At 44.3% G+C, this 27,375-nt stretch overlaps 1 protein-coding gene and 1 long non-coding RNA gene across 4 annotated transcripts in view; both read right to left on the bottom strand.

Moving 5' to 3' along the window:
* Positions 1-9,064, bottom strand: part of LOC116083472 — a 32,078-nt gene extending 23,014 nt beyond the window's left edge. Inside the window, exon 1 of the long non-coding RNA XR_004115734.1 lies at positions 7,042-9,064. This is a non-coding gene — a long non-coding RNA (uncharacterized LOC116083472). The remainder of the gene's footprint in view (positions 1-7,041) is intronic.
* A 547-nt stretch (positions 9,065-9,611) lies between these two features.
* The window catches only part of Mtmr12 (myotubularin related protein 12), a 67,968-nt gene continuing 50,204 nt past the window's right edge, over positions 9,612-27,375 (bottom strand). For all 3 annotated transcript variants that reach the window (XM_031359872.1, XM_031359873.1, XM_031359874.1), the window contains 8 exons: positions 24,608-24,714; positions 23,752-23,876; positions 22,548-22,626; positions 20,287-20,357; positions 18,213-18,385; positions 16,005-16,172; positions 14,951-15,112; positions 9,612-12,366 (listed from right to left, as the gene is read on the bottom strand). In XM_031359872.1, the coding sequence (XP_031215732.1) occupies positions 11,797-12,366; positions 14,951-15,112; positions 16,005-16,172; positions 18,213-18,385; positions 20,287-20,357; positions 22,548-22,626; positions 23,752-23,876; positions 24,608-24,714 (1,455 nt within the window). In that variant the 3' untranslated portion in view covers positions 9,612-11,796. The remainder of the gene's footprint in view (positions 12,367-14,950; positions 15,113-16,004; positions 16,173-18,212; positions 18,386-20,286; positions 20,358-22,547; positions 22,627-23,751; positions 23,877-24,607; positions 24,715-27,375) is intronic.

Here is a 27,375-nt window from a genome sequence, read left to right as displayed (position 1 = left end):
TCCGTGGGATGAAACCCACATTTTAAGTGTTTTCCTGCTCACAGGAACATCTTAGAAGACCTGGCAGGTGATTGGTAACTTGTCAGGATCCAAAGGTCATCTGTGCAACATTTTAAAGCTATGCTTTAGCTGGAGATTGCCACGGAGGTCAGAGGCCATAGCACTTCAGTTAGAAGTTTGATAAGGGGGTTGAGATTGCTCAGTTGTTAAAGTGCTTTGCAAGCAACTAAGGTCTGGCTTAGAGGCCCAACATCCTAAATCCTAAATCTAGGGATGCAGGAACAAGAGGATCCTTGGGGTTCTCGCACTAGGCAGCCTAACTGAATTGTTGAGCCCTAGGTCCTAGTAAGAAATCCTGTCTCAAAAAACAAGGTGGATGGCACCCAAACAAAGATAACCACAGTTGACACTCGGTCTTCGCATGTACACATGTGCTCACATACCTGCACACAAACTACTTACAGAGAGGTTTGAGAAGAGACCTTATAGAGTAAGAGACTGTTAAGACAAAGCCCTGAACCAGCCATAATGCTTCCAAACAAACAGCCAAGGCCAGTGTTAGTATTTGGATGCGTCATAAAGTTCAGGTTCTGTCGGTACCTATTCTGGATTATGGTGCCAGGTGTCAGTTGTTCCAAGTCTCTTAATATGAAGGGGAAAGTACTTTCCTATAATATTGAAAGGACTGAATGTCTCAAGGCAGTTTCAGTTGTAATGGAGAAGCTGACGATATGGGAATGAATTCAGAGCAGTTCTTTTTTTTTAACTGTGATCTGTTGGTGCAGGGTCAGATAGATCTTTATTGGGGTGAGGCCTGTCCTCACACTATAGGATGTTTGACACCACCATAAGCTACTATAGGCTGATAGCATTCATCTTGCCCCCAGGTTGTGACAAATATCCCGTGTAGGTAGGTTGGTGAAGCATGACAATAATCACAGTGTTCATCTTATCCTCAAGTCATGACAAATATCACCTGGAGATAGGAGGGAGACACAATGAGAAGAACTGAACTTGTTATTTGCTATATTTCTAGACTACATGATGAAGCATCCCTATAATGTTAAAAAGTGAATTAGAAGGGATATATATATATATGTGTATATATATATATATATATATATGAATATATATATGGTTTAGATAATGATGCTTCTAGAATCAGTATGTGAGATACCCTCTAATGGACTGTTGGCACCAAAGGCCCCTAAAACAACACTGACTCTAGCCATGCCTCTTGGCTGCCCACCAGAACTAGATATTAAGCCCTTATTGCTGAAGACACCACATACTTTGCAAGATATAGAGATATAGAAAAATGAACAGGAAGCTGGAAGCTTCCTCCTGGATAAATGGCTTTCATAACGCTGGCAGGTGCTATGTAGGCTGCTGGGGGAGAAAAGGCATTGGTAATCCTACTAAGACCTGAATAATCTTACTAAGTATAATACCAATCTCCGTAGGAAGATGTGCTTATTGGTGCTATAGTGGCACAATTGTTATAGGGGCAACCACCTGCTTTATGATTGGATTTGGCCGATGTGACTTGAAGTTTGTTATTGGAACCCCAATGAAACCCTCATGGTGGAAGAGGCTGTAAAAAAGGGAACTCACTAATACTCTTTAGGTAAATTGACTTGGTGACAAACTGTCTTCTAAATTTCTATGTTTTTATAATCATGGACAAATGTTTTCCTCAGCCTTAATGAGATAAGACTCTCTTTACAATAAATGGGAGTAGTTGCAGAAATTCTTGACTCTATCAAGGTGCTAAGAAAAAAGATCAGTTGAGTGGTCAGTTCTAAACAGGGCATTTACATCACCCCCTCCCCAATGCTTGGAATAGTGTGGCAGAAGAGGTGGAAATAATGTAAGAGCCAGAAAACAGGGGAAAGACTATAAAACGCATATGACATGACAATTGCAGTTATGAACAAAGAGCAGTTGTGGTTGCCCATAGCCAGTTATTGATGGGTAAGGGAGACTTATGGATCCTTACCTCTCCCTGTTATTGGCTATTAAAGGAGTAGGGAGGGGGCTTAGCTTTAAAATATATGTCCACTGGTGAGCCCGTTAGGGATAGTTGGATAGTGTCCTTCCCAGCTCACATGGACAGTCTTGGTTAAAATCACTGGATCATGAAACAAACAAACAAACAAACAAAAAAATACATGACCCTAAAAATGGAACTCAGAGGGAGGATTGAGTGTCGTTAAGTTTAGGAGAAAGACAAAAGAGGGTGTAAATGGGATGAACCAGACTGCATTACCTACATATATGAAATTGTGAAAGAAGAAATGTCAGTGTTCATTTTTTTTAAAAGCAGAAAGGCTCTCCTCTGTGCTGGGCAGAAGGATTGGCTTTGACAAGGCAGTTCTGAGCAGGAACAAGGGAACAGTGGGTGTCTTGACATTGGCTTGTTTTTCTTGTGAGGTTTTAAAGCACAAGGACCTTCCCTACACTAGCTGGAGTTGCCTGGGCCACTTCCGCTTAGGTGTTGTCTCTTGGTCTTAGGAATAATGGCTAGTCTGTTGGGGGATTTTCTTCCTTCCTGAGAGTTGCAGTTTAATTGCATGGCATGAATGACTTCATTTTGCTCTTCAGAGGCCTGGTGCAGAAACTCTAGTTGGGACAAGGCCACCCCTAAATTCCATTGATCATTGATAAATCTATTGATTCCAACCAAGGCATTTACAAAAAGCAACACACATGCTTTTTTTGTAACACTGAGAGTAGATAAGACACCCAATTCACAGGACTCCTTCAGACTAGGAAGAGCAACTAAAAGTTTGGGAATTGTTCATGTTGCAGAAGCCTGAGCATCTGGGAGTGGAGTTTTACTAGTGTCTTAACCTAGGTTAGACTAAGCTAGTTAGGTGCCATGGTTAGGAGCTTTGGCAAACCTGCTGTCCCTAGGTGACCATGGAGGGAATTATGTGCATCTTCCAAGGGCCCTTCTGACTGTAACAACCGGTTCCTTGCCCACATCTCTGATGCTATTTACACACACCAGCAGATTCCCAAGAACAAAAAGCCCTCAAGAATTTTCAACTGAGGAATACCGAATGGCTGAGAAGCACTTACAGAAATGTTCAACATCCTTAGTCAGCAGGGAAATGCAAATCAAAACAACCCTGAGATTCCACCTCATACCAGTCAGAATGGCTAAGATCAAAAACTCAGGTGATAGCAGATGCTGACAAGGTTGTGGAGAAAGAGGAACACTCCTTCATTGCCAGTGGGATTGCAAGCTGGTACAACCACTCTGGAAATCAGCTTGGCGGTTCCTCTGGAAATTGGACATAGTATTACCAGAGGACCCAGCTATAACACTCCTGGGCATATACCCAGAAGATGCTCCAACATGTAATAAGGACACATGCTCCACTATGTTCACAGCAGCCTTATTTATAATAGCCAGAAACTGGAAACAACCCAGATGTCCCTCAACAGAGGAATGGATACAGAAAATGCGGTACATCTACACAATGGAGTACTACTCAGCTATTAAAAACAATGAATTTATGAAATTCTTAGGGAAATGGATGGATCTGGAGAATATCATCCTGAGTGAGGTAACCCAATCACAAAAGAACACACATAGTATGCACTCTCTGATAAGAGGATATTAGCCCAAAAGCTCAGAATACCCAAGATACAATCCACAAACCACAAGAAACTCAAGAAGGAAGACCAAAGTGTAGATACATTGTTCCTTCTTAAAAGGGGCAACAAAATACCCATGGAAGGAGTTGCAGAGACTAACTATGGAGCAGAGACTGAAGGAAGGACAATCCAGAGACTGCTCCACCTAGGAATTCTTCCCACATTCAATCATCAAATCCAGACACTATTGTGGATGCCAGCAAGTGCTGGATGACAGCAGCCCAATATAGCTGGCTCCTGAGAGTCTCTGACAGTACTGGACTAATACAGAAGTAGAGGCTCACTGCCATCCATTGGACCGAGCACAGGGTCCCCAATGAAGGAGCTAGAGAAAGGACCTAGGGAGCTGAAGGGTTTGCAGTCCCTTAGGATGAACAACAATATGAACTAACTAGTACCCTCAGAGCTCCCAGGGACTAAACCACCAACCAAAGAGTACACATGGTGGGACTCATGGCTCCAGCAGCATATGTATAACAGAGGATGGCCTAGTTGGTCATCAATGGAAGGAGAGGACCTTGGCCCTGTGAAGGTTCTATGCCCCAGTGTAGGGGAATGCCAGGGCCAGGAAGCAGAAGAGGGTGGGGTAGTGAGCAGGGGGAGGGGAGAGGGAACAGGTTTTTTTTTTTTTCTTATTTTATTTTATCTTCTTTTTCTTTTCTTTTCTTTTTCTTTTTTCTTTTTTGGAGGGGAACCGAGTAAGAAGATACCATATGACATGTAAATAAAGAAAATATCTAATAAAAAAAATAAAAGAAGCCCCCAGGAAAAGAGCTGGTGTGTCATCTTCATCTGGTCAGATAGTTCTGAGCATATGTCACACAGATGCTCAGAGAGTGTACCAGGGGTTTCTTAGCCAACACATACATGCATATATACACATGCACACTTATTTGTTCTGAAACAAGGACTTATGTATCTCATGCTGGCCTCATATTTATTATGTATCTGAGGACAACCTTAAACTTCTGATCCTTCTGCCTCTGCCTTCCAAGAGCTGGCATTAAGGGCATGCATCGCCACTCCTGGCTTTAATTCATACACACTTATATTTTATGCATGTGTTTGCATGCATGTGGTACCCACAGAGGCCAGAAGAGATCAGCTTCTCTGAAACTGGAGCTACAGATTGTTGTGAGCCACCATGCTGGGATCTAAATCCAGGTCTCCTGCAAAAGGAGCAAGCGCTCTTACTTGCTGAACCATCTTTCCAGCCCCTCATTTGTGTATTTTTTTAAAAAGATTTAATTATTTTATACATAGTGTTCTGCCTGCATATATGCCTGCATGTCAGAAGAGGGTACAGATCCCGTTACAGATGGTTATGAGCCACCATGTGGTTGCTGGGAAATTGAACTCAGAACCTCTGGAAGAACAGTCGCTGCTCTCAACCTCTGAGCCATCTCTCCAGCCCCATTTGTGTACTTTGTATTGTCTGCTTTCTCTTTGCTATCTTGGCTCTCTGTTCTTCCAGTGTTCCTCAGGACTGCTACATAAAGACACTACTTGTACCCAAAATCCTGTATCAGAGTCAGCTTCAGATGGGACCAAACTAAGACATACAGATCTTAAACAAAGCTGCTAGGCAACAGCCACAGCAGCCACAGGGCCATCAGACTAAGACTCTGATGCAACTCTGTCTTAGTTACAGTTACTATTGCTTCGATAACACCCCATGACCAAAAGCAAGATGGGGAGGAAAGGGTTTGTTTGTCTTTCACTTCCACACCACTGAAGGAAGTCAGGGCGGGAACTCAAACAGGAAAGGACCTGGAGACTATGGAGGGATGCTGCTTACTGGCTTGCTCAGCCTTTCTTTTTTTTTTCTTTCTTTCTTTCTTTCTTTCTTTTTTTTTTTTTGGTTTTTCAAGATAGAGTTTCTCTGTATAGCCCTGCCTGTCCTGGAACTCACTCTGTAGGCGAGGCTGGCCTCAAACTCAGAAATCCATCTGCCTCTGCCTCCCAAGTGCTGGGATTAAAGGCATGCGCCACCACTGCCCTCAGCCTGCTTTCTTATAGAACCCACAACCACCAGCCCAGGGATAGAACCACCCACAATGGGCTGGGCCCTCCTCATCAATCACTAATTAGGAAAACGCCCTGCAGCCTTGCCTCTAGCCTGATTTTACAGAACCATTTTTTCTCAGCTGAAGCTCCCTCCTGTTAGATAACTCTTAATTTGTGTCAAGTTGACATAAAACTAGCCAGGACAGACGCTATGGAATGAAAGGAGCCCTGCAGCCATAACTATGACAGAATGTCTAGTAACTATAATCATACGTGCAGTCCTTGTACATTTTATAGCAAGTCACAAATTGACCTAAGTTAGGGCAATGGTTAACCCTGATCATCAACTTGACTAGACTGAAAAGTGCCTGTGAGTCAGACACACTTCTAGATGTGTCTAGGGGCTGTTTCCAGACATGATTTACTAAGGAGAGAAAATCTTACACGTAGTGCCATCTCATAGGCAAGGGTCCAGGTGGAATTCAAGGGGGAAAAGGAGAAAGGCAGAGAGTACAGACATTCACTCATATCCTCCCTCTGACTCCCTCCCTCTTCCCTTAACACTTTCCTGACCACAGCTGAACAGCCAGTCCCCACTTTTGTGTAGCAGTTTCTTCTGAGTTGAAAATTCCACCCTGGAGGAAGGAAGCGCCTTAAAACTCAAGAAGGTCTAAAGCAGTGGTTCACAGCTTGTGGGTAAAGAACCCTTTGACAAATATTTATCTCCAAAAATATTTACATTATGATTCATAACAGTGGCAAAATTACAATTATGAGATAGCAACAAAAATAATTTTATGGTTGTGGGTCACCACAGCCATACGATTAAAGGGTCACAGCATTAGGAAGGCTGAGAACCAACTGTAAAGGAATGTTTCTTTTTTTAAAAAAGATTTATTAATTTATTTTATTTATATAATGAGTACACTGTAGCTATCTTCAGACACACCAGAAGAGGGCATCGGATCCCATTACAGATGGTTGTGAGCCACCATGTGGTTGTTTCTGAAGATTAGGGAAAAACAACTTAGGAAGTTGACTAATCCACAAAGCCCCTCCATCCCTAAAGTTAGACAAGTAGTAAGAATTATAGAGATGCCTGGAAGACTTCTCTTTCTCTCCTCTCTCACTCTCTCTGAGGGAAAACAGCTTTTCCCAACACTATAATTTTATTAATCATTTGGGAGTTTTGTCTAACGTTCCCTGATCATGTTTGATTCCCATTCTTCACATCCTTGTGCACCCCTCTCCCCCACACACCAAAAGCAAGCAAAAACCACTAAATCCAATTTGTGTTGCCCATATATTCATTGGAACATGGTCAAACTGCCAGTGGCTAGCCCCTTAAAGAAAACTGAAGACTCATACCTTTTGAGCTTCCTGCATAAAATACAGTGAGCTCCAGGTGGGTCATGCTGGGTGGACTTTGGCTTCCGCAGCTTTTGAGTTGTCCATGTTTCTGTAATGCCATACTCACACTCCAGACTAAATAGGGTTTCTCTGTGTAGCCTTAGCTATCCTGGAACTCTATAGACCAGGCTGGCCTCAAATTCTTAAGAAATAAGCCTTCCTCTGCCCCGGAAGTGATGGGTGGGATAAAAGTTGAGTGCTGCCATCTCCCAGCTGTGAATAGATAGGAGTTTTTTGAATATACCTTCATTTAGGATTCAAAGGCAACAGCTTTTTGTCTTATAAGACTATAAAGTTTTTTTCATAAGTGGCTAAAAGGCTCATAATTTACATGACTATACACTTCATACCCCTCAATTACTGAAGACAAGATTATGATCTAAACCACAAAGTAGGCTACCAATGCCTGTTGTTAACACATTAAACCACCAATTGAACAAGATACTTTCCTCTTGAATATTTAAATACAATGTAAATGACATGCAAAACAGCGGCCGTATTACCCAGGCCAGTCAGGCTTTCAATCTCTCACTAGGATGCTTCACTGACAAACAGGACCCTTCTCCTTTCCCTTTCCCTTTTTCAGAGTGGTATATGGAGTTTATCAGGGGGTGTTGGGAGATTCTTGACAGACCTATTCATTAGTGTCTTTGATGTTATTACAAAATACCTCCCCTACCCAAACAAAAGGGAGGCGGGGAGGGTAAGCTTATACTGGCTCACAGTGTGAAGGTACAGTCCATCATGGCAGCAAGCCCATCAGGTGGCTGGACATGTGTGAGCAATCAGACAGCAGGGATGGCTGGTGCTTAGCTGGCTTTCTCCTTTTATTTGGCTTAGGCTCTACCAGCTCATGAACTACTGCAGCCCACACCCAGGGTGGGTCCTCCCATCTCAGTTAAGCGTCTCTGGAAATGGCAGCACACACAAACCCTCAAGTTTTGTGTGCATGCACGTGCACATGCACAAGATTCCAGATGCTTGGCTCCAATCTGTCCTGCCCCATGGACGGCATTATAAAAATGAGCCACAGTAATGGCGTAACCATATCCCTGAACAGCCCTTTGACTACGGACCAGAGGAGGAGCTCAGAAAATGGGCTTTAGTCAGGTTATTTCTATAGTCTGTGCCACAAAAGGACAGGAGACATGAAGCACAGGACTAGTTCTCAACAGGAACCATCTCCCATTCTTCTTTCTGGACAGGAAACACTCCATTTTATCCTTTTGTTAAATGCTCTCCACACCCTTGGCTAAAACCAAGAAAGGAACAAAACTGAGACCACAGACTGCACAAGACTGAGAGATGGAGGAGTAAGAAAGCTGTGACCCTCCAGGGTCTTAACCAGTTAAGAATATAACACAAATATCTAAGAAAGAAGTCTGGGGAGGAGGCTGAGGGAAAGATGCTGGAGAGATGGCTCAGTGGTTAAGGACACTTGCTGCTCTCAAAGAGGATCTGGGTTTAGTTCCTAGCACCCACATGGTGATTTCACAACAACCCGTGACTTGTTTCAGAGGAGCTGATGGCTTCTTTTTGCGGATAAAAAGGCACACATGTGGTACACATATATAACACACATGCAGACAAACACTCATGCACATAATATAAAAGTCAGTCTTTACAAAATAAAAATACGTCTGAGTGGCAACAAGAGCCTATTAGATTCCAGTCCAATCTCAAGCAAGGCTGGCTCTCTGGCGACAGGACAGGTTGGCCAGACTGGGAAGGGTGTTCTAGGTGTGGACCAGCAAAGGCACGGGAAGCCAGATCTGCAGGTGGGCGAAGTCAAAGGGAGAACTCAACAAGCAACATGTTCCAACTCAGTGTTAAACAAAATAAACTACATAAAACTCTACTCTCCTAGGTCATTTGCTCAGGACAAGCTCACCTTTCATATGTGGAAGGAAAAACAAAGCCTGTTTCTCAGCTTTATGAACTCAGATCCCTTCCAGCAAGAAATAAAACTGAGACATCATAGGCACCCCCACCCCCCACCCACAGAGTAAAGATGAGCACTAGCTCATTCCAAGGACACAAAAGCCCTTTCTTTCACTCACCCTGGAGGGCTCCTAACCCCAATTACCTTTTCTTCAGATCACATTTATTTATTTGTGTGGGGACCACAGACAAGAGGGTATGTGTGGAGGTCACAAGACAACTTATAGGAGTCAGTTCTTTCCACTGGACTGGGGACTGAAACAGGGTCATAAGGCTTGGTGGCAAGCTCCTCTACCTGCTGAGTCATCTCATCAACCCTCTTCAAAGCTTCAAAGCTTCAATACTTCAAAATTTTAAGTATTCATTTGGATGCTGGTTGCCTATTACCAGCCAAGAACACATGAGTGTTCATACATGTACATACACATACACAGAGAGAAAAGGCTGGAGGTGTGGGGGCTTCAGGAAAGCCCGGCCTTGAGCTTCCCAGCCTGTCTGCTGTAGGGCCTGCCAGAACACGCTTACCATGTCCTGAAAGAATGAGAAGGATAAACCAGGAGTCAGACCATGCACATCAATCATGGTGCTGCTTGAAGTTGTGTTTTAATCTCTGCAGTCAACTACAGTGCAGTGAGACAAGTATAAACTTTCATTAACACCCAGAAAATAAACTGCACATTTAAACTGACTCCATCTAACAGCTTATCGCCTTAAATTTTTAAAATTTAATTAAAGCTAGCTTATCTTCAGTGTAAAAACATGGAGGTCTAAACAAATGCAAGTATTATATACACTAAATTATTAACAGAGACTTCCAAACTTGCACAGTATGTTTTAAACAATGGTCTTATTTTTTCTTTTAATGTTAAGCATAATCCACATCTCAATCTTGAATAAAAATACACAATATATAAACCCATGGGAAGTTCTGTACACAAATACAAGTTATAGAAATCTGGCTTCAAATATAAATACATAAGTTGTTAAACCACACAGATTGCAACAGCTTGTTTACTTTTTCTATTGCGATTTAAAAAAAAATAGAAAAATATTTCAATGAACATTCACTGCTATAACAAGGGTCATGACCTTGTGCCTTTAAGCCATATTTTGTGAAGTATAAAACATCACAAGAGGCATTTTTTGGAAAGGAAATCACTAAGACTGTAGAGGCTACCATATAAATATTCACGTTATAATATGGTAACAAAAATAGTTTTCTCTGCTGAGGACTTGGGAAGCAGAGGCTGAGGACGTGGCGGTTAGTGCTAGTTGAGAGCCAGGGGAATGCAGGTAAAGGGAATGAAGGAACTGGTGTGTTCTAAATTCCTAGCGCAAGCCTAGCACAGACCTGGCCTGAAAGACTTTTAAGGCAACCGAGACTGAGTGCAGCATTTGGCCCCAGAAACACAAATCTTGACCTCCTCCCAACATGCTGGGTCAACACACCAACCCGGATTGTGTGTTATTGTGCAGGGGGAGGAGGAAAAATGATCACTATGTATGAGAGATGATTCAGTGCAATCAGAAAGGACTCTTTGTGAAGTTTCAAAATGCCTTATTGCCCATGAGCAACAGAGATGTCCTCAACAGGACCTTTCCTGACCAGCAAATACAGATAAAAGGCAAACACTTGAGGCAGTCTCAATGAGGTCCCTCGCCCACTCCCACTCTCCACACCTTTTGTGGGACTGGACAGGGCTCTGTTAAGAATGATAGGACTGAGCCTTACAAAGTATGCTTTCAAACATTAAAAAATATATAACTTTAAAACAGCAGATCCAAGGTGACTAGGCAGAGCTAAGTTTCTTCTATGGCTTTTTAAATCACTGAGGCATCCCATGATAATTGCTTCTGACATGACTGCTTTCCTGTGAAAGCCACATTCAAATTGACCTGCCTGCCCCAGCATCTGTGAGGGTAATGGGGACGGCAAGAGGACCAGCTGAGGGGCTGCAGAGAGGCACAGTCCAGGTGCTGGTATTCGAGCAGAGGGCCAAATGTGTGGTCCAAACTGAGGGCTCCAAGGAATGAGCTTCCTTTTGGGGACAGAGGATGTCCCCCAGTTTAGTCAACAGGTCACAGCAGCAGGACCCTGGGACGATGTGCACCAACATGGACTCACAGAGTAACACGGAGCAGGAAAAGGTAAGGTGGGGATGACAGCAAAGGAAAAGGCAAGGTGGCTGCCCCACCCCCCAAGCCTTGTTACAGTCCAGGAAGGAGGGACTGAATGTTAGGATGGATGACACCAGCAGAACTGTCCAAGTTTTCTATGGGCTGTGTGTGTGTGTGTGTGTGTGTGTGTGTGTGTGTGTGTGTGTGTGTGTGTGCATGCATGCATGCGCTGGAATACGCTATGGTTTAAGTCAAAGCACATCCCTTAATACCTCTGTCTCTCCCCATCCAGATGCCACTGAAAGTTGCCCTTACTCTTGTTCAGAATGGCTACATAATTATCTTGGCACAGAAAGAACAGGAGGAAGCTCTCCCGCCAGCCTGGCCATGAGCCATTTTGTGTACATATAATACAGATGACAGGAGACGACCCCAATCCTATGACAGGTCAGGGAGGAACTCCCTCCTATGCATACCAGAGCATGGCTTTCATTGTGTTGTCTTCCAAAACTGTGGAAGAAAAGGAGAACCAGCTCTCTTCCCAAAAGCCTCTGCTCTCTCCTTCATAGCACTGGGCTAACATTGTGACACCAGTCCAGGGAACAACTGTCCCACCGTACAGTGTGCCTCTTTCACAGTCCCTGAGGAGACAGGTCACACATCTCCTAGGTCCACAAACTCATCTTCTCGTTTGGCCAGGTCATCTTCACCTCCTAAAGCTTTCCAGCCACTGGTGGGTAAGACAGGCTTGGCTGAATGTCGCTGGAGCAGTGCAAAAGGGAACAAGGAAGACAGGCGGGCAGAGTTCCTGAGCAGGCGGGGCGCCTGTGCATGGACAGCCTCTTGTCTGTGGTGTCTTTCCTCTATTTTCTCCTGTAAGCTCTGCACTTCCTCCATCATCTCCAAGAGTTTGCCCATAGTGGCCACTCTGCCACCACCCAGGATTTGGGCTTCTGGAATCCAACGTAAATAGCGCTGAGCCCACACCTTGATTTCCGGCCCCTCAATGTGAGGCAACAACAGGCCGTGGTAGTCTGTGGGTTTACTATGCCAGTTGTCATAGAACTCTCGAGAGTTGTCCTGGAGGTCATCAGAAGAGTTAATAAGTTTACTAATTCTCTTGCCTAGAAGGTTTTTGATTAAATGATCTGTTTCTTCCCTGAAAAATCCTCTTTTGGGAGATGACTTAGACTGGGTAAGTGGCAAAGAAAGTTGTCGTTGATGCTTTGAAAGAAAACACAAAAGTGTATCTGGTTAGGAGGCAAGGTTACAGTTATTTTCATTAAAATAGTAGTGATAATAATAATTAGTAATAAGCATCATCATCCTGCTATGAGCAGTGTCAAGAGACATAAGAACTGCCATCTTATGTGTATCCATTAAAATGCTGTAGCACATAGGGGGGGCTTCCTGCTTATGGTGGCAGTAAGTGATCTGTGTGTGATACACCATCAACAAATGAGAGAAACCCGATATATGTGGGGCTGCACACAAGGCATGCTGGGACAGACTGCTCCTTCTGAGAACTTTGCGGGAACCGGTTTAACACACATTCATGATTTAGGCCAGTCTTGGGGGCTTTTTGAGACATAGCTCTGCTACACAGCCTTGGCCAGCCTGGAACCCTCTGTCTACTGTGTAGACAAGTCTGGTCAAGAGCACTGGGATCCTGCTGCTTCTGCCTTCCAACCACTGGCAGTACAGGTGGGTGCTACCACTCCAGGCACTGCTTTGCTTTGTTTTGTGTGTTGTTTTTGAGAGCTCTTAACTACAGAATGTTCTGTACATCTTCAAGGCATCAGGACTGACCACCTGAAGATATTATCCCAGGGACAAAATGACCTTTGAGCTTACCAGGCGCTCAGTGGAGTTCTAGCAGAAGTTATAATGTCTCTCTTGAACAAGGGTAATGGGCAGTAGGAGCAGAGGCGCTGGCTAAGAGGAATGGGCTCACTTGGCCAGATAGTCTTGTCTGACAGGCTGCTCAGAGCAGGAAACATGAGAGCACTGAAGTTTTGTTCCTGCTTGCTAGCTTTCTCAGGAACAAAGCTAGGTATTACATTCTGGGTCCACTGTGAGAGGGTTATGAAGATAGGTCAGAGGTTGTGTGATTCATCGATGCCCAAAGGAAAAGGTACAAATGTAGGAGAAGGTATTTTCTGCCAATTTTTCTGTTCTTACGGTATTCACTTAAAGGAGGAGAGCTATAAGCAGTAGTGGCTGATGCCTGTACTCCATGCTTGGGAGGCTGAGACCAGAGACTGCCAGGAGCTTAGAGCTAGCTTGGATTACACAGGGAGTTTCATGTGAGTCCCTGCAGTGTTGTTACCCCCACCCTGCCTCATTTACACAGCCTGCAATCCTGCCCTCTGGCTCGCATCTTCCCTCCCAACCTCTCCTAGAGCTGACATCACATGTCACTGTCTCTAAGAAGAGACAGTGAAGACATCAGATAAGGGGTGCTTAGCTGTCCCAGCAGCTTCTTCGCCCACAGGTACCAACCAGTCAGCTCTGACTCTAGCCCAGCTCTCCAGAGGACAAGCAGGCTGCCACCAGGGGGCACATCACACCATAGAAAAGCTCATCTCCGGCTGAGATGCAGCAAGCAATCTTGCTCTACTAGCAGAAAAGGTTAGCATCCATGATAGGCCTGAGGACAGCTAAGAGGGTGACATGGCAGGTTTAGTGCCCAGCAGTTGACGCTGTCTCCGAGTGCTAGCCATGTCTCACCTTCATCCAGTCTTCCTTAGACTAGAACCTCATTCCACACCTAAACTGATAAGGCTCCTAGAGGTCCTGAAAATCAGGCAGGATAGGCAGGAGAGTGGAGGGAAAGCTAATGATATGCACAGGTGTACATCTGCCATCACTACAGGCTCTGAGAGCCTAAGAGATCTGAGAGAGATTCCAGGGCAGGTCATAGAAGCAGACCAGGGAATGCCGTTTAAACTGTGCATCACTTAGAGAACTCTGGAGCATGATATTAAGTAAAATTGGGAACAAATTTTTCTAAAAGGAAAAAAGGACTTGCTTTTTGTGGTTTAGGGTACAGGCTGGCAAACTAGTCCATGGGCCAAACCTGGAGGGCGACACCTGTGTAAAACACTGGGACACAGTTATCTCACTGCAGTAGAGTAGGTAGAGCTGGGGACAGTACAGACCTTGACACAATACTTGCCACTCTCAGTTTATAGATTTATTAAGAAAAGTCTTGAGGCTAGAGATGTGGCTCAGAGGTTAAAAGCACTGACTGATCTTCTAGAAGATTCAGGTTTGATTCCCAGTACCCACATGGAGGTTCACAAGTGACTCTAAGCCCAATTCCAGGGGATCTGATGCCTTTTTTTCTGGGCTCTGTGGGCACCAAACACACGTGGTACAAAGACATATATTAGATAAAACACAGGTGCATATACAATAAAATAGTTAAGTTTTTTATTAAAAACTAAGAAAGTCTTGCTATGAACTATATGAACTGGCAAATGTGTGGTAAACCTTCCTAATCAATGCTCCCTTTATCTACCAGCTACACTCTGAGACAGGGTAAAAGGTCCAATTCCATGTAGCACAACTGTGGCCACAGCAGCCCCAGTGACAGGTCTCAGAGCAAAGGTGGATTTGCTAAAGTAAGGGGCATCACTAATGAGACTCTAACCTGAGCATCACAGATTCCAACTGTACGCCATAGGAAGAGGTAATATGCCAACAGAGAGATCTATAAAGTAGCCTTTGTCCTTACATATACGGGATGGAGGAGCTGGTGCGGATGGGGGATGGGGTCGGGTGGGGTAAAGACAGCACATCTTACTTTGAAACGTGATCCTTTCCGCTGGCCTTTGTCCAGTTTTGGCTTTTCCACATAGAGAGGGTTTCTGAGCAATGTCTGTGCTTTGGGTTCAAACTGTACTGACCAATCCCACACGGTGAGCAGACTCAAAGGCTTGCTTTGTGAATCCAGGCTTTCCCTACCCTGCCAAAACAAGCATAGGTCAGTACAGCTTCCAGGGATGGCTGGAAAGCAAACACACATTCTCAGAAGCAGGCTTCAGGAAGAATGCTCTGCCGGGACTGAGAATGAGTGAGTGCCTGTGTAGGCACTGTGTTTCTCAAGGTAGATGCCTTTGGCAGGGAGGATGGTGGAAGGCCCTTATTTCCAGTGGTCTGTGTCAGCTCTAAGGATGGGTTCTTTCACAATAACCTTATGAGTTAACCCCTACTTTCCCATATTTGACAACTGAGGACACCGAGGCTAAGAAAACACAAGTGAACTTCCTGAGGGTATGGAGCTGGCAGGCCGCAAGGCTGTCTCTGAAGCCAGAGCTGTCTAAAATGCCAGCTTCCACTGTTCCTGCTTTCTCCTGGGACTTGGCAGTCTACCAACTCAAAGTCAGTCACAAAGCTGGAGAGGGCTAGATGAAGGCACAGAGGTATGAACAGATACCTGGAGCACAGGCTCAACAGGGACCAAGGGGCCTTCAGGTGGAAAGCCAAAGCCTAGCTATCTTGTTCCCCAAGCAGCCATTTTTGTCCCAGAGTATCTCTAGGCATTAAGGTAATGAAGACAGGACATCTGGTCTACCTTTAAAAAAGGGTAACTTTTAATTTGGCTTAACTTCCAAATTCCAAAATTGACTTTTATCTTAATACTTACAATATATATTCTTGGGCTAGATACTGATTGCATTTCAAGCTTCATCTGGGATAACAATATATAACCAGAGTATGCTACAAGGATTAAATACTTTCCTAGGTAGGAATAGCTGGGATTCCTTGAATACATGTCACTTTTAGAGTCATGGTTATGCATGGATTCTGTGAGATGCAGCTTCTTTGGCACAGGGGTCTTTAAGTGGGACTCTTACCATGTTAGTATCTTTTTGATGAGGTGAGTTGAAGAAAAAGGTACTAAAAATAGGTATATACAGGCTATCTGACAGAACAGTCAGGTATGTCTCTGTGAACTCAAATGCTGGGGGATACTGGTGCACCAGCTGCCAGACACAGTCCAAGAAAAGCAGGAACACAGGGACCTATGTGGAAACAAACATACATTACTTAACAAGCCTAGGTCCAGCAGGACCTGTCATGAGCTCAGTGGACAGACAGCCATCAGGAGCATCTGAACCCTGCCTCTCTGGCAAACAGACAACCTATTCCAAGTGATGAACATTCTCAGGGATGTCCCTGTGGGTTAGCATTAGGAAGTTTATTCCTTCTGTGTCCATTTCCCAAGCACTGGGATTGGAGGCATATACCTATATGAGCTAAATAAATGAACATCAAGGCCAGGTGGTGGTGGCGCACGCCTTTAATCCCAGCACTTGGGAGGCAGAGGCAGGCGGATTTCTGAGTTCCAGGACAGCCAGGGCTATACAGAGAAACCCTATCTCGAAAAATTAACAACAACCCCCCCCCTAAAAAAATGAACATTGGGGCTGGAGAGATGGTTCAATGGGTAAGAACACTGACTGCTCTTCTGAAGGTCCTGAGTTCAAATCCCACCAACCACATGGTGGCTCACAACCATCTGTAATGAGATCTGATGCCCTCTTCTGGGGTATCTGAAGACAGCTACAGTGTATTTACAAATAACAAATAAATAAATCTTAAAAAAAAAAATGAACATCAAATCTACAAACCTCACTGTATAGTAAGGGCAAGGGCTCTTATGGGTGAGTGACCCTAAAAGGGCTGAGCACAGGCCTTCTCTTGGCTTCTTTCCCAACACAGACACAGAGCCCATCAGTCTCCCTTTCATAAGACATGCAAAATCACATCTTTCCAAACAGTATCTCTCTTCCTATCAAAGTATGTGTATCTTATTAGCCTTTCAAATTACTTCCTCCAAGTCCCTCCCAAGACTAAGATATGGTGGTTTCTTAAGTTTGCTAGTATACAGAAGAGCATAGGTCTGGCCTGAAAGAAACTAACTGGAATAGTGGCAGAGGCTGGAGTATCCCCAGGAACCTGTCAAGCCCTGAAGAGCAGAAGCCACACATAGCACGCTATGCCAAGCTGTTCTGCATCACAGACAAACATGCTGGTAAATTATCGAGAAAAAGAGAAGCCACAATTCACACTACTAGCATGTGTTCATTCTAAACATGACTTAATTAGGTAAGGTTGGGTCCATTTTTTCCTTTCACTAGATAGCAAGGAGAACCAAGGAGTTTGTGTTGCTGTTAACTAAAAAAAGCACACAATAATCCAGAGGCAAACTACATGTGAACTCAGGCTAGGGTGTGGCTCTGTAGACATAAAACTGGTGGTGGTGTATGCCTATAATCCTAGTGCTTGCGAGATGAACACAGAAGGATTAAATTTCACGGTCATCTTTGACTACCTACATAATGAGTTTGAGACAAGCCTGGGATATGTAATACCTTGTATAAAATGAAATAGAATAAAATAAAAACATAAAACAATTCTCTGATAGAGAGGCTGGGTCATTCATGTAAAGGGAAGCAAGTTGGGGTGGGTGGTGGTGCATTCACGGAATCCCAGCTCCTTGGAATGATGAGATGGAAGACTCCTGAGTTTAAAGCCAACCTTAGGCAGTATCAAAACCCACACCCCAAACAACGTAACAAGACAAGCAATACAAAGAGAAGAGGCTGGGACTTGGCCTACTTCTCCCAGCACTTCAAAGGTTCTAGCAATGAATGGCACTAACATAAGGAAAATTTATTGTGCTAAGTATACTTTCTGTGGTAAATTTATACATGAAATATCACTCATTGCAAAGTTAAATTTAGCGAGATTTGAAGGGTTCTGTCTTCCTGAGTTATTTTCTAAGTGTTACAAAACCAGTATTTTTCCTAGTATGAAACATACATAACCTTACTCTATACAAGTTAGAAGACTTTGAACATGCTCATTGATATTCTTTTGGCCCTGGAAGGATTTCATATTGTTTAAAGCATTCAAAGTCACCCTGAGGTGAGTGGGCCAGTTTCCTGGTGTCTGTGGAATATGTACTTGAACCTGGCAAGCATATATCCAAGGACAGTGACCCCGTGAGAGGGAGTCTCTCCCCAGGAATACCGACGGTCTGCAGTGAGAACACTTACCTCCTCTTTGTCGCTCTGGTGGAGATGGTTACAGCGGTCAAGGAAAGAGTGGCCACCCATGACCCACTCCTTTTGGATGAGGCTCTGGAACCCAGTCCTGGTTCGACAGTGGGCATCCATCATCACTTGCACCAGAGAGGAGAGGAGGCAGCAGAGGTCAGAAGCGTTCTCTTCTACAAGGGCCCAGCAGTAGCACCAAGGAGGAGGAGAACAGTGTTAAAGGGGCAGTGTTCTCATCCCCACACAGCTAATGGGGTTCCCAAGAGCAAGGGAACCCCTGTTGTTACTTCCTATAGGCAAGGGCTAGTTGGGAAGACAGACTACTTGTGGCTTGTCAGGACAGGCCCCAGCACATAGGGGTGCTAAGCACAGATCTGCTTACTGAACAAAGGCAGCCCTGAAAAAAAAAATCAACTTTTAGCACATGGCACCTATACATGCCATAAAAGAGAACAGTAACATCTATGCACCTACCTGCTGTCTGGGCCTGCCTCCCTTCCTTTGAGGGAGAGTCACCACTCACTGCTCCAGACTCAGACCCTTGTCTTCCACTCCCCATCCTTCTTGGATTGCTTTGCACTAAATGACCTTTTCAGCCACAAGACTCTTTCCTGTTCTGTCTGAGGAGCACAGAGGCACCTGCTTCTCCTTGCCAAGCCTACAGGAGGAATTCTTGATATTCCTCCATGTGCCCACCTGGAATGCACTTCATACAATCCACAAGGCTAAAGTCTGTTTACAGACTTACCTAACACTGCTGACTTACAGCAAAGGTAAATAAATCCATAGTATGCTTTCTTCTTAGCATTTAAAGATACTAAAGCCAGGTCTATATTTCCCACAGTTTCCTATTTATTCCCCCTTTCCAAAAAGGTCCAACTCATATTGTTTTTTAAAAATGTCCTCAAGGAAGATGGTGAGAATATCATTCAGGTTAGAGAACTAGAGATATAATCAAGCTGTTAGCACTTTCTTCCTGTGTCCTAGAATTACGATGCACTAAAGCTCAGGCTTACATTCTAACAACCATGCAGCAACTATCTGGGGTTAACAGAAACAGACTCACGAATGTAAGTATGTGTGCGTGTGAACCTGCATGGGTGAAGGTGCATGTGGAGGTCAGGCCAGAGGACAATTCTGTGTGCTGTTCCTTGAGTACCATCTACCTTCTTCCTGCCCTCCAAGGCAGGGCCTTTCACTGGCCTGGAACTTAGGAGTAGGCTAGCCTTCCTTTCCCATGAGCACCAAGGATCCTGTCTCCTCCTCCCTGGTGCTTAGATTACAAGCATATGCTACCATGCCTGCTTGTTTGTTTAATGAAGGTCCTGGAGATCTAACTCGGTGCTTCCAAAGCTACTGGCTGACTCATCATCTTTGACTAAGAAACAGATGTTTGTATCTGTCCTCTAGTGCTGTCAGTCTTTGACATTCCATCTTGAAGGCAGTGGCACACCTCTGGGGACATCTTGCTTCCATCAGAACCAGATTACACACTGCACAGCTCTGCAGTTGGTGGATCTGGTTCTGGGCTCTCTCATCTCTCAGATCTTATCCCTCTTTACTAACTACTCGGAATTTAAATAATACTCTTCTTGTGTCTTTTTAAGAATATGCTTAAGGTAATGTTCCCATCAGTTTTCAAGTGTGTAGAAGGAAAAGCATAAGAGTGCTTAACAAAAGCATTCATGGCTAAGGCACTAGCACCAGGTGGTCCAGAAACCATGACAAGGAATATTTTCCAATTTGCTATCCTTTCTATGGCAACTGCATAAAGCTGCTAGCACACAGACCAGAAGAGTAATCCAAGCAGCTACAGGTTCCCTGGGTAAAAGGGTGTCCCAAAGACTGTTGGGTAAAGACACTGATCAATTCCTTCTTGGGCTGTGAGCACATCTGCCAAGTTCTAAGTGAAAGGATTCTATGGAAACTGCACTACTGATATCAGAGCAAAGGATTACAGGTTAAGGAAAAGGGAGAGGGACTGAAGGAAACAAATCTACTCTGCAAATTATATACACAAAGCTGACTCTCAGCAAATGAGGTTGGAAACCTCCCCTCCCTCGTGCTTTATTACCCAAGAGGAGGACGTTCATGTTCTGTGCTTCCAGGCATTCCGTAATCTCAATTGCTTTCTTCAGGCAGCGTCTAAACATAGAAAAGAAGAGAGCAGGAGCGTTAGTTACTGAGCTTGGTGCTATAAACAAGATGTTTAAAGGCAGTTTGAATTGTTCTTTTATTTTTACTTTATTTCTTCATGCTAAAAAGCTAGAAAAAGAAAAAATAACCATTTACTGATAGTCATGTGCCTATAAGAAACCAATTATGTATATCATAAGTTCACAGACACACACAGACACACACACACACATACACACACACACATTTATTCAAAGGGATAAAAGGAGTATCTTAGATGTCCACACTCTTACATGTACTACAGCATTACTCAAACTAGTCAACACATGGAAGCAATCTAAGAGTTCACTGACAACAGAACAACTGTGTGTATGCATGTGTATGTTGGAATATTACTCAGCAGTAGAAAAGGACACTCTACCACTGCAGCAATATGGGAAGAACTTGAAGGAAAGACAGGTGGAGAAAGGCAAATGCTGCGTAATCCCACACCGGGAACCTACAAACGTCCAAGTCTGATCTTCCAGAGGGGAATGGTGGTTCCCAACAGACAGGCGGCAGTAGACATGGGGAGATCAGGGTACAGCAGATACAGGCGAGTGCTGAGCTGTGGCTGTGGTACCATCACATAGAGCCATGTGAACAGATTACCACACTGTGCTTCTTGCTGGAGTGTAGTCCACGGCACAGTGCTCACATGTGGAACTAGGTTCCATCTCTAGCACCGCCAGCAAACATGGAACTTTAATGTATAAACTCTTTGTTGATTAAATATTTATGAAAACCACCAAGAACTGAAAATTCTCCTAAGGGAGTAATAAAATCAATGTAAAGATGCTTCCAGTTACATTTTCTTTTGCATTGGAATTTTTAGTTAACATACTAAATGATGGATTAGCAGATACCCATTGTTTCTTGGGCATACTCATCCTCCATGATATCCCCCCTTCCCCCTTTCACATCTTTCCTGGTCTCCTTCATGCCCCAAATAATCATTCATCCATGCTTTATGGGAGGGGGTTGGCAAGAATATAAGAAAAATGATATCTAGATTCAGTTTGAGAAAATGTTCCTCACTTTGTTCTCAACTCTCTTGTCTGTTCTTATTTCAGAATCACCCCACTCCCTTCCTTCGTGGTCTCCCTTCTACCTTTTTCTTCTTTTCTTAAAATGTGTGTGACAAGGTCATACTTGAAGTAGCCATCATTTGACTACCCCACCACCACATCAAAGTGCTGGGTTTCTTTTTGTTTGTTTGTTTGAGACAAGGTTTCTCTGTGTAGCCCTGGCTATCTTAGGTCTCCATCTGTAGAGTGGGCTGGCCTCAAAACTTAGAGCCTCCTGAGCACTGGGATTAAAGGCATATGCTCTACCTCCCAGCTAATTCCCTTTTAAGTGCCCAGATTCTACTGTCTGTCACACACATATCGATCTAGAGCCTGCATATAAGATCTATGCATGTGAGATCTGTCTTTCTGAATCTCTTATTTCACCATCACAATCTCCAGTTCTATCCACTTTCTTGCAAACCACATCAGGTCACCCTTCTAACTCAAACTCTGGTGTGCAGCCATGTATATATATCTTAGGTGATTATTAAAATACAAAGTCTTGCAGAAAATGTAAAACTGAGCTTGCTGATAAGTCACAGCAAGACCAGAAACTGATTAAACCAGCACAAGGTGTGAGCCAAGAAGAGTTCTTCCTGTCTCTCTGCAGGCTGCTCTTTTGAGACCATGGCTCCAGTGGAAAGCTCTGACTTGCCCTTGACCATGTGCTGTGCTCAGCCCATAGCCATGTGAATTCCCATTCCTGCTCCTGCACAGCAATCACTCTCTGCCAAGACAGTCTGCCTGAGGAGGGATGCTCACCATTATTGCACAAAGGTGTCGCTTCTGTCACAGCATTTGATCTCAGAATAAGTAACTGTGATATACCAGTTATCAGTCAATTCCTCTACAACTCAGAATTGGATAACTGCACAATTCATGTGTAAAGCAATGGGTTGAAATACCTGATTATCGGGCAGTGGTGGCGCACGCCTTTAATCCCAGCACTTGGGAGGCAGAGACAGGCGGATTTCTGAGTTTGAGGCCAGCCTGGTCTACAGAGTGAGTTCCAGGACAGCCAAGGCTATACAGAGAAACCCTGTCTCGAAACGCCCCCACCCCACCCACCCCCCGCAAAAAAAAGAAATACCTGATTATATCAAGCCAGCTGCTGCTTTCTAAGAGAGAAAACCATTTTATATCTGTGTCCCAAAATTCCGAACTGTTATCTGAAAAAGGAAAAAAGAAAAAAACAAAACAGGAGACTTTAGGTTACTGCCCACAGCCGTGCCTGCAGAGTCCCAAGTGAATGAAATAAAACACAACTGTAGACTCCCAGTCCTGGGTCATATAGAAAAATTAACCTAGTTACCATGCGTATCGCATGCTTTGGTTAGAGGTCTACAATGTTTTTCCCTTAAGGAAAAACAGCTTTCTGGGTCAGTCAAATCTATCAGGATGCCTATAGTTAGTCCGCACCATGAAACGTCAGTATCAGCTGAACAAACCCTAAAATAGTAAAGAATGTGCCAAGGAGTCAGTTAGGAAAAGGTGTCTCTAAGCATGACACACCCAGAGAAAAGACTGGTTTAAGAATGTGAAGAGTTGAACTCAGTGGTGTTGCACAGCTTCACACCCAGCGCTCAAGAGGCAAGGAGATGTCTGAGTTCAATGCTAGCCTGGTCTACAGAGCCAGTTCTAGGATAGCCAGGAATGGTTGGAATGTTTTTACATTTCTTATTAACCAAATTGTTTTCCTCTTTAAGAAACTGTACATGGGGGCTGGAGAGATGGCTTGGCGGTTAAGAGGACTGACTGCTCTTCCGAAGGTCCTGAGTTCAAATCCCAGCAACCACATGGGGCTCACAACCATCTGTAATGAGATCTGACACCCTCTTCTGGTGTGTCTGAAGACAACTACAGTGTACTCACATATAATAAATAAATAAATCTTAAAAAAAAAAAAAAAAGGAAGAAACTGTATGTGCCAAAGGAGGGTTAAAACAAATTAAAGAATTCCCAATTTAGGGGGAAAGTTGGTCAGGGAAAACCAACAAGTCATCCACATTAAAAAATAATTAGGAAGGCCAGTGGCTCCAGGCACTCCATGGCTCAAAATCTGTTAAGATGCTCCACAGGGGAATCTGGCATGCTAGGGAAGGAGGGGGAGGAAGATGGCCACAGGAACCCTGGGGAGCAGGACAGAAGCAGCATCACAGTGGGGCTGGGACCCTGGACTTCCTCCTCCAGCCTGACACTGCTTGTCAGAGACCCTGGAGGCCAACGGCCCCTGCTCACCACCATTTGTTTTCACCAGATCCATTTGACAGAGATTTCACTCAGTGTTCTCTCACCTATCAGAAACAGCTGCTTAAATTTACAGTATGCACTCTGGATCTCCTGCAGGGACAGGAAGTTGCTTGATAAGTCTTCAGTTTTAACCATTTCGTAGGGTGGCCTGTGGATAGTCTTGTAAATTCTAGGTGTCAAAAAGGAACATGAGGTTAGAAGTGCAAATGTGAATTTGGAGAGCTTGTTGGCCATGAGCCACAGTCCGTGTGAAGCTCCCTGCAGCCACCCACTCATTTCATCCTCACTCACCTGAGCCAGCACACGTGAAAATGTTTTGAGGTGGAAATGGAGGTCAGGTTTGGGTCAAAGCAATCTAATTACATAACCTACTCCTTTTTCGGTTTTACGTCATGTACTTTGACTTTATTGTGTTTGTTTTGGAGGGGCTAGAGAGACTGCTCAGTGGGTAAGAGAACTTGCTGCTCTTTTGGAGCACCTGGGTCTGGCCCTCATCAGCTCACAATTACCTGTAATTCCAGGTCCAGGGAACAGGCACAAAGGTACACAGACATGCACACAGGCAAAACACCCATACACATAAAAATGAATGAATAAAACTTCAAAGATAATTTTGAAATGTATACTCTACATAATAGAACAATACCATGGGGTGCCTGCTCCATGGCCTAGACTTGATGGTTTTTAACATTACAACCACCATGCCTCTTCTCCACCCCCTGCCTAACACTTCCATACTCCCCCTACAAGAGAATTAAAGTGAGTGTTACACTCTGATTCCTCCCACACAAAGCACAACAGCACATAAGCAGAATGGACACACTAGTGAAAACCACACCATACGCTTCTTACAGAACAGGAGCTAAACAGAACCTGGACAAAATGTAAATAAGTACTGACCCATCCAAGAAGCTCTTCTGAATCTGCAATGCACCATCATCCTGTTCTTTGGGCAGTGCTGACATTTTCAAAAGGGCACTTCCATTGTGACAGGACCAACACCAGATCTACAGAAAGGACAGGAAAAATGTTTACCAGATGGACTATTCAAAACCCAACAGGGCAGATAAGTTTAGCATTGATGGCCAAACAGGGACATTTATAACCGCTAAACAAACTGGCTAGATATAGTCAATAAAAAGATTTAAAAATTAAAAATTAAAGAAAATGGGACTAGGCAGTTAGACTGGCAGTTCAGTCTAGCAACCACCTTCTCTTGGCTTTAGTGTTGGTGACTTACAAGGTGTCTCCAGCGCTGTTACCTTGCTACCAGTAGGACAGTGGCTACAGTGGCAGTGTAGCTTATATGCCAGGCATTCTGCATGAATTAACTCCCTAAGTTCTCACAGCCACTCATGTGATAAGTACAAAGGACTTTCTCCACATGTACAATAGTGGCTCCCGGCTGCCTCTGCAGGGTGTGCTCTACCTCACGGAGAATGGGCAGTACTGTTCCCAGCAGAGAGTGCTTCAGGGAAGATGGTGAGCTATTTGACAGTGAATCTGAAACTCACAGAGGGAAGGCACTGTTGAGGCTAGGCTGTGAGATAGCATAAAGATGACCAAAATCCATTCTACCTCAGCCCTTCAACAGCAAGATACAACATGGCGGACTATGAGAGCAATAGATGTAGAAGAATAAAGGGAAGGGAGGATGAGTGACTGAAGACAGGCTGAGGTGCCTGCATGGTTTTCCTGGATACTGCTTTTGTTATTTGGAAATGACCCAGGGCAAAGTAGTGTGCCTTGGTGCGTTGGCTAGGTGCACAAGCACAGCTTTTGTGTCCTGCTACAGGTGCTGCAGTAGCTAACTGTCTAGCCCTTGCTCTGTCAACCACACTATCAACTTTGGCTCAGGTAATGCTGGGAAGAAAAAATTGGGGGGTGTGGTCAGAAAGCTGGCTCAGCAAAATGCTTGCAGCTAAGGCTGACAACCTGAGTTCAATTCCTGGAACCCACACGATGGAAGAAGAGAACAGACTTGTATAAAGTCTTCTGATGCATTTGAGAGGCAGAGGCAGGCGGATTTCTGAGTTCAAGGCCAGCCTGGCCTACAGAGTGAGTTCCAGGACAGCCAGGGTTACACAGAGAAACCCTGTCTCGGAAAAAACAAAAACCAAAAACCAAAAAAGCAAACAAACAAACAAAAGTCTTCTGATTTGCACACACATTACAGAATGAATGAATGAATGAATGAATGAATGAATGAATGAGTGAATGAACAAAATGCCAGTTTTTCCTCTTACTAGGCAACATTGAGCATCACCTGCCATGAACAAGCCATATCTTGGATAAGGGAGCAGCTGCCTGGGCAGGAGCTAGACAATGGCAGAGCAATCCAGGAATCAGAGAATCAGAAAGAACTGTCTTGGGGTTCAAGGGGAAGATGTTGGAACTGACACTGGGTGTCTTGTGCCACTGATATATCACCATATAGCATCCAGGAGGCCTCTGAATGAGGGACTATGTTCAGGAGAGTAGATTGCTGCTATTGACATGGAAAGTGATGTCAACTAGAGAGTGAGGGCTGAGGACATCTGTCCCCCAAAAGATCAACTCCCTTTCTAGGGTCAACCTAAACTTGTAAGTCATACAAGACAGCTGTATTCAGACACTGGAAGAACTGAGGGGCCCTTTGCTTCTTACTCCCTCCTCCACTGTGACAGGAAGCAACATGCAGAAACTACCGCAGGCTTCTATGCCTGCTGCCAAAAGGATTGTTATTCTTTATTTCAAAGAGTACATCTATATAAGCAACCTGGCAAAAATAGCAAGGAGAATGACCTGACAGCAGACAAGTGATCAATGCACAAGTCAGAAGAGAGTTACTAGCCACAGCTGCAACCTGATGCACACGGCAAGGCCCTGGATGGGAGGCCAGCACCTAATAAAGGGAAAGAGCTAGGCAGAGAGGGGAGGGGAGGAGTGTGACTGCTGCATCACTTCTGTCCTGTGCACCCAACTAAGGATGTTAGGACAGTGAACAACACCTTCCTAAAGCTCCTAACAAGTGTGGCTGGCTCTTCCCCCACTTCCAAGGCCTGGAGAGAACAAGCTGTATCTCCACAGCCCATGAATAGGGATGAAGAAGGAGCCCTATTCCCACTTGTGTGGATAGTTCTCCTTTTCTGTTTCTTCCCACAGAACACACTACACCCTCTTTTCTATATTTCTCCATGAAGGTAGAGGTGCTCATTTTCATTCCTCTCAAGCAAGTGTACTTTTCTAGTGTACTGCGCACTGTTCTGAGACCCAAGGACTTTGTGGGTGGCCGCAACACCACAATCTTTCCACTATGGTGACATGTGCACCGGAGGCACAGTAGCAGTGCATGGTGAACCTACTGATGGTCCAGCACTAGTCAAGGCATGACTGCCTACTGCCCAGCTTATTAATAAGTTACCACGAGTAGGAAAACAGTCTGAGTCACTGGAGAATGTCCTTGAACAGAAGGTTAAAAATGACTAAGTTTAGAGCCCAGGTGCTGACTCAGCAGATAAAGTTACTTACTGGACAAGCCTGATGACCAGAGTTCAGTCCCCAGATCATGATCAAAGGCGGATGGAGCAAACCAGCTCCACAAAGCTTTCCTCTGACCTCCACAGTGTACCGTGGCCTCCATGTCCTCAATCCCCACTAATAAAACTTTTTTTTTTTTTTTTTTTTTT

The sequence above is a fragment of the Mastomys coucha genome, unplaced genomic scaffold (genome assembly GCF_008632895.1).
Source record: "Mastomys coucha isolate ucsf_1 unplaced genomic scaffold, UCSF_Mcou_1 pScaffold8, whole genome shotgun sequence".
Lineage (NCBI taxonomy): Eukaryota > Metazoa > Chordata > Mammalia > Rodentia > Muridae > Mastomys > Mastomys coucha.
Note: the sequence above shows the minus strand (reverse complement) of the source record. Positions and strands in the feature narration are given on the sequence as shown.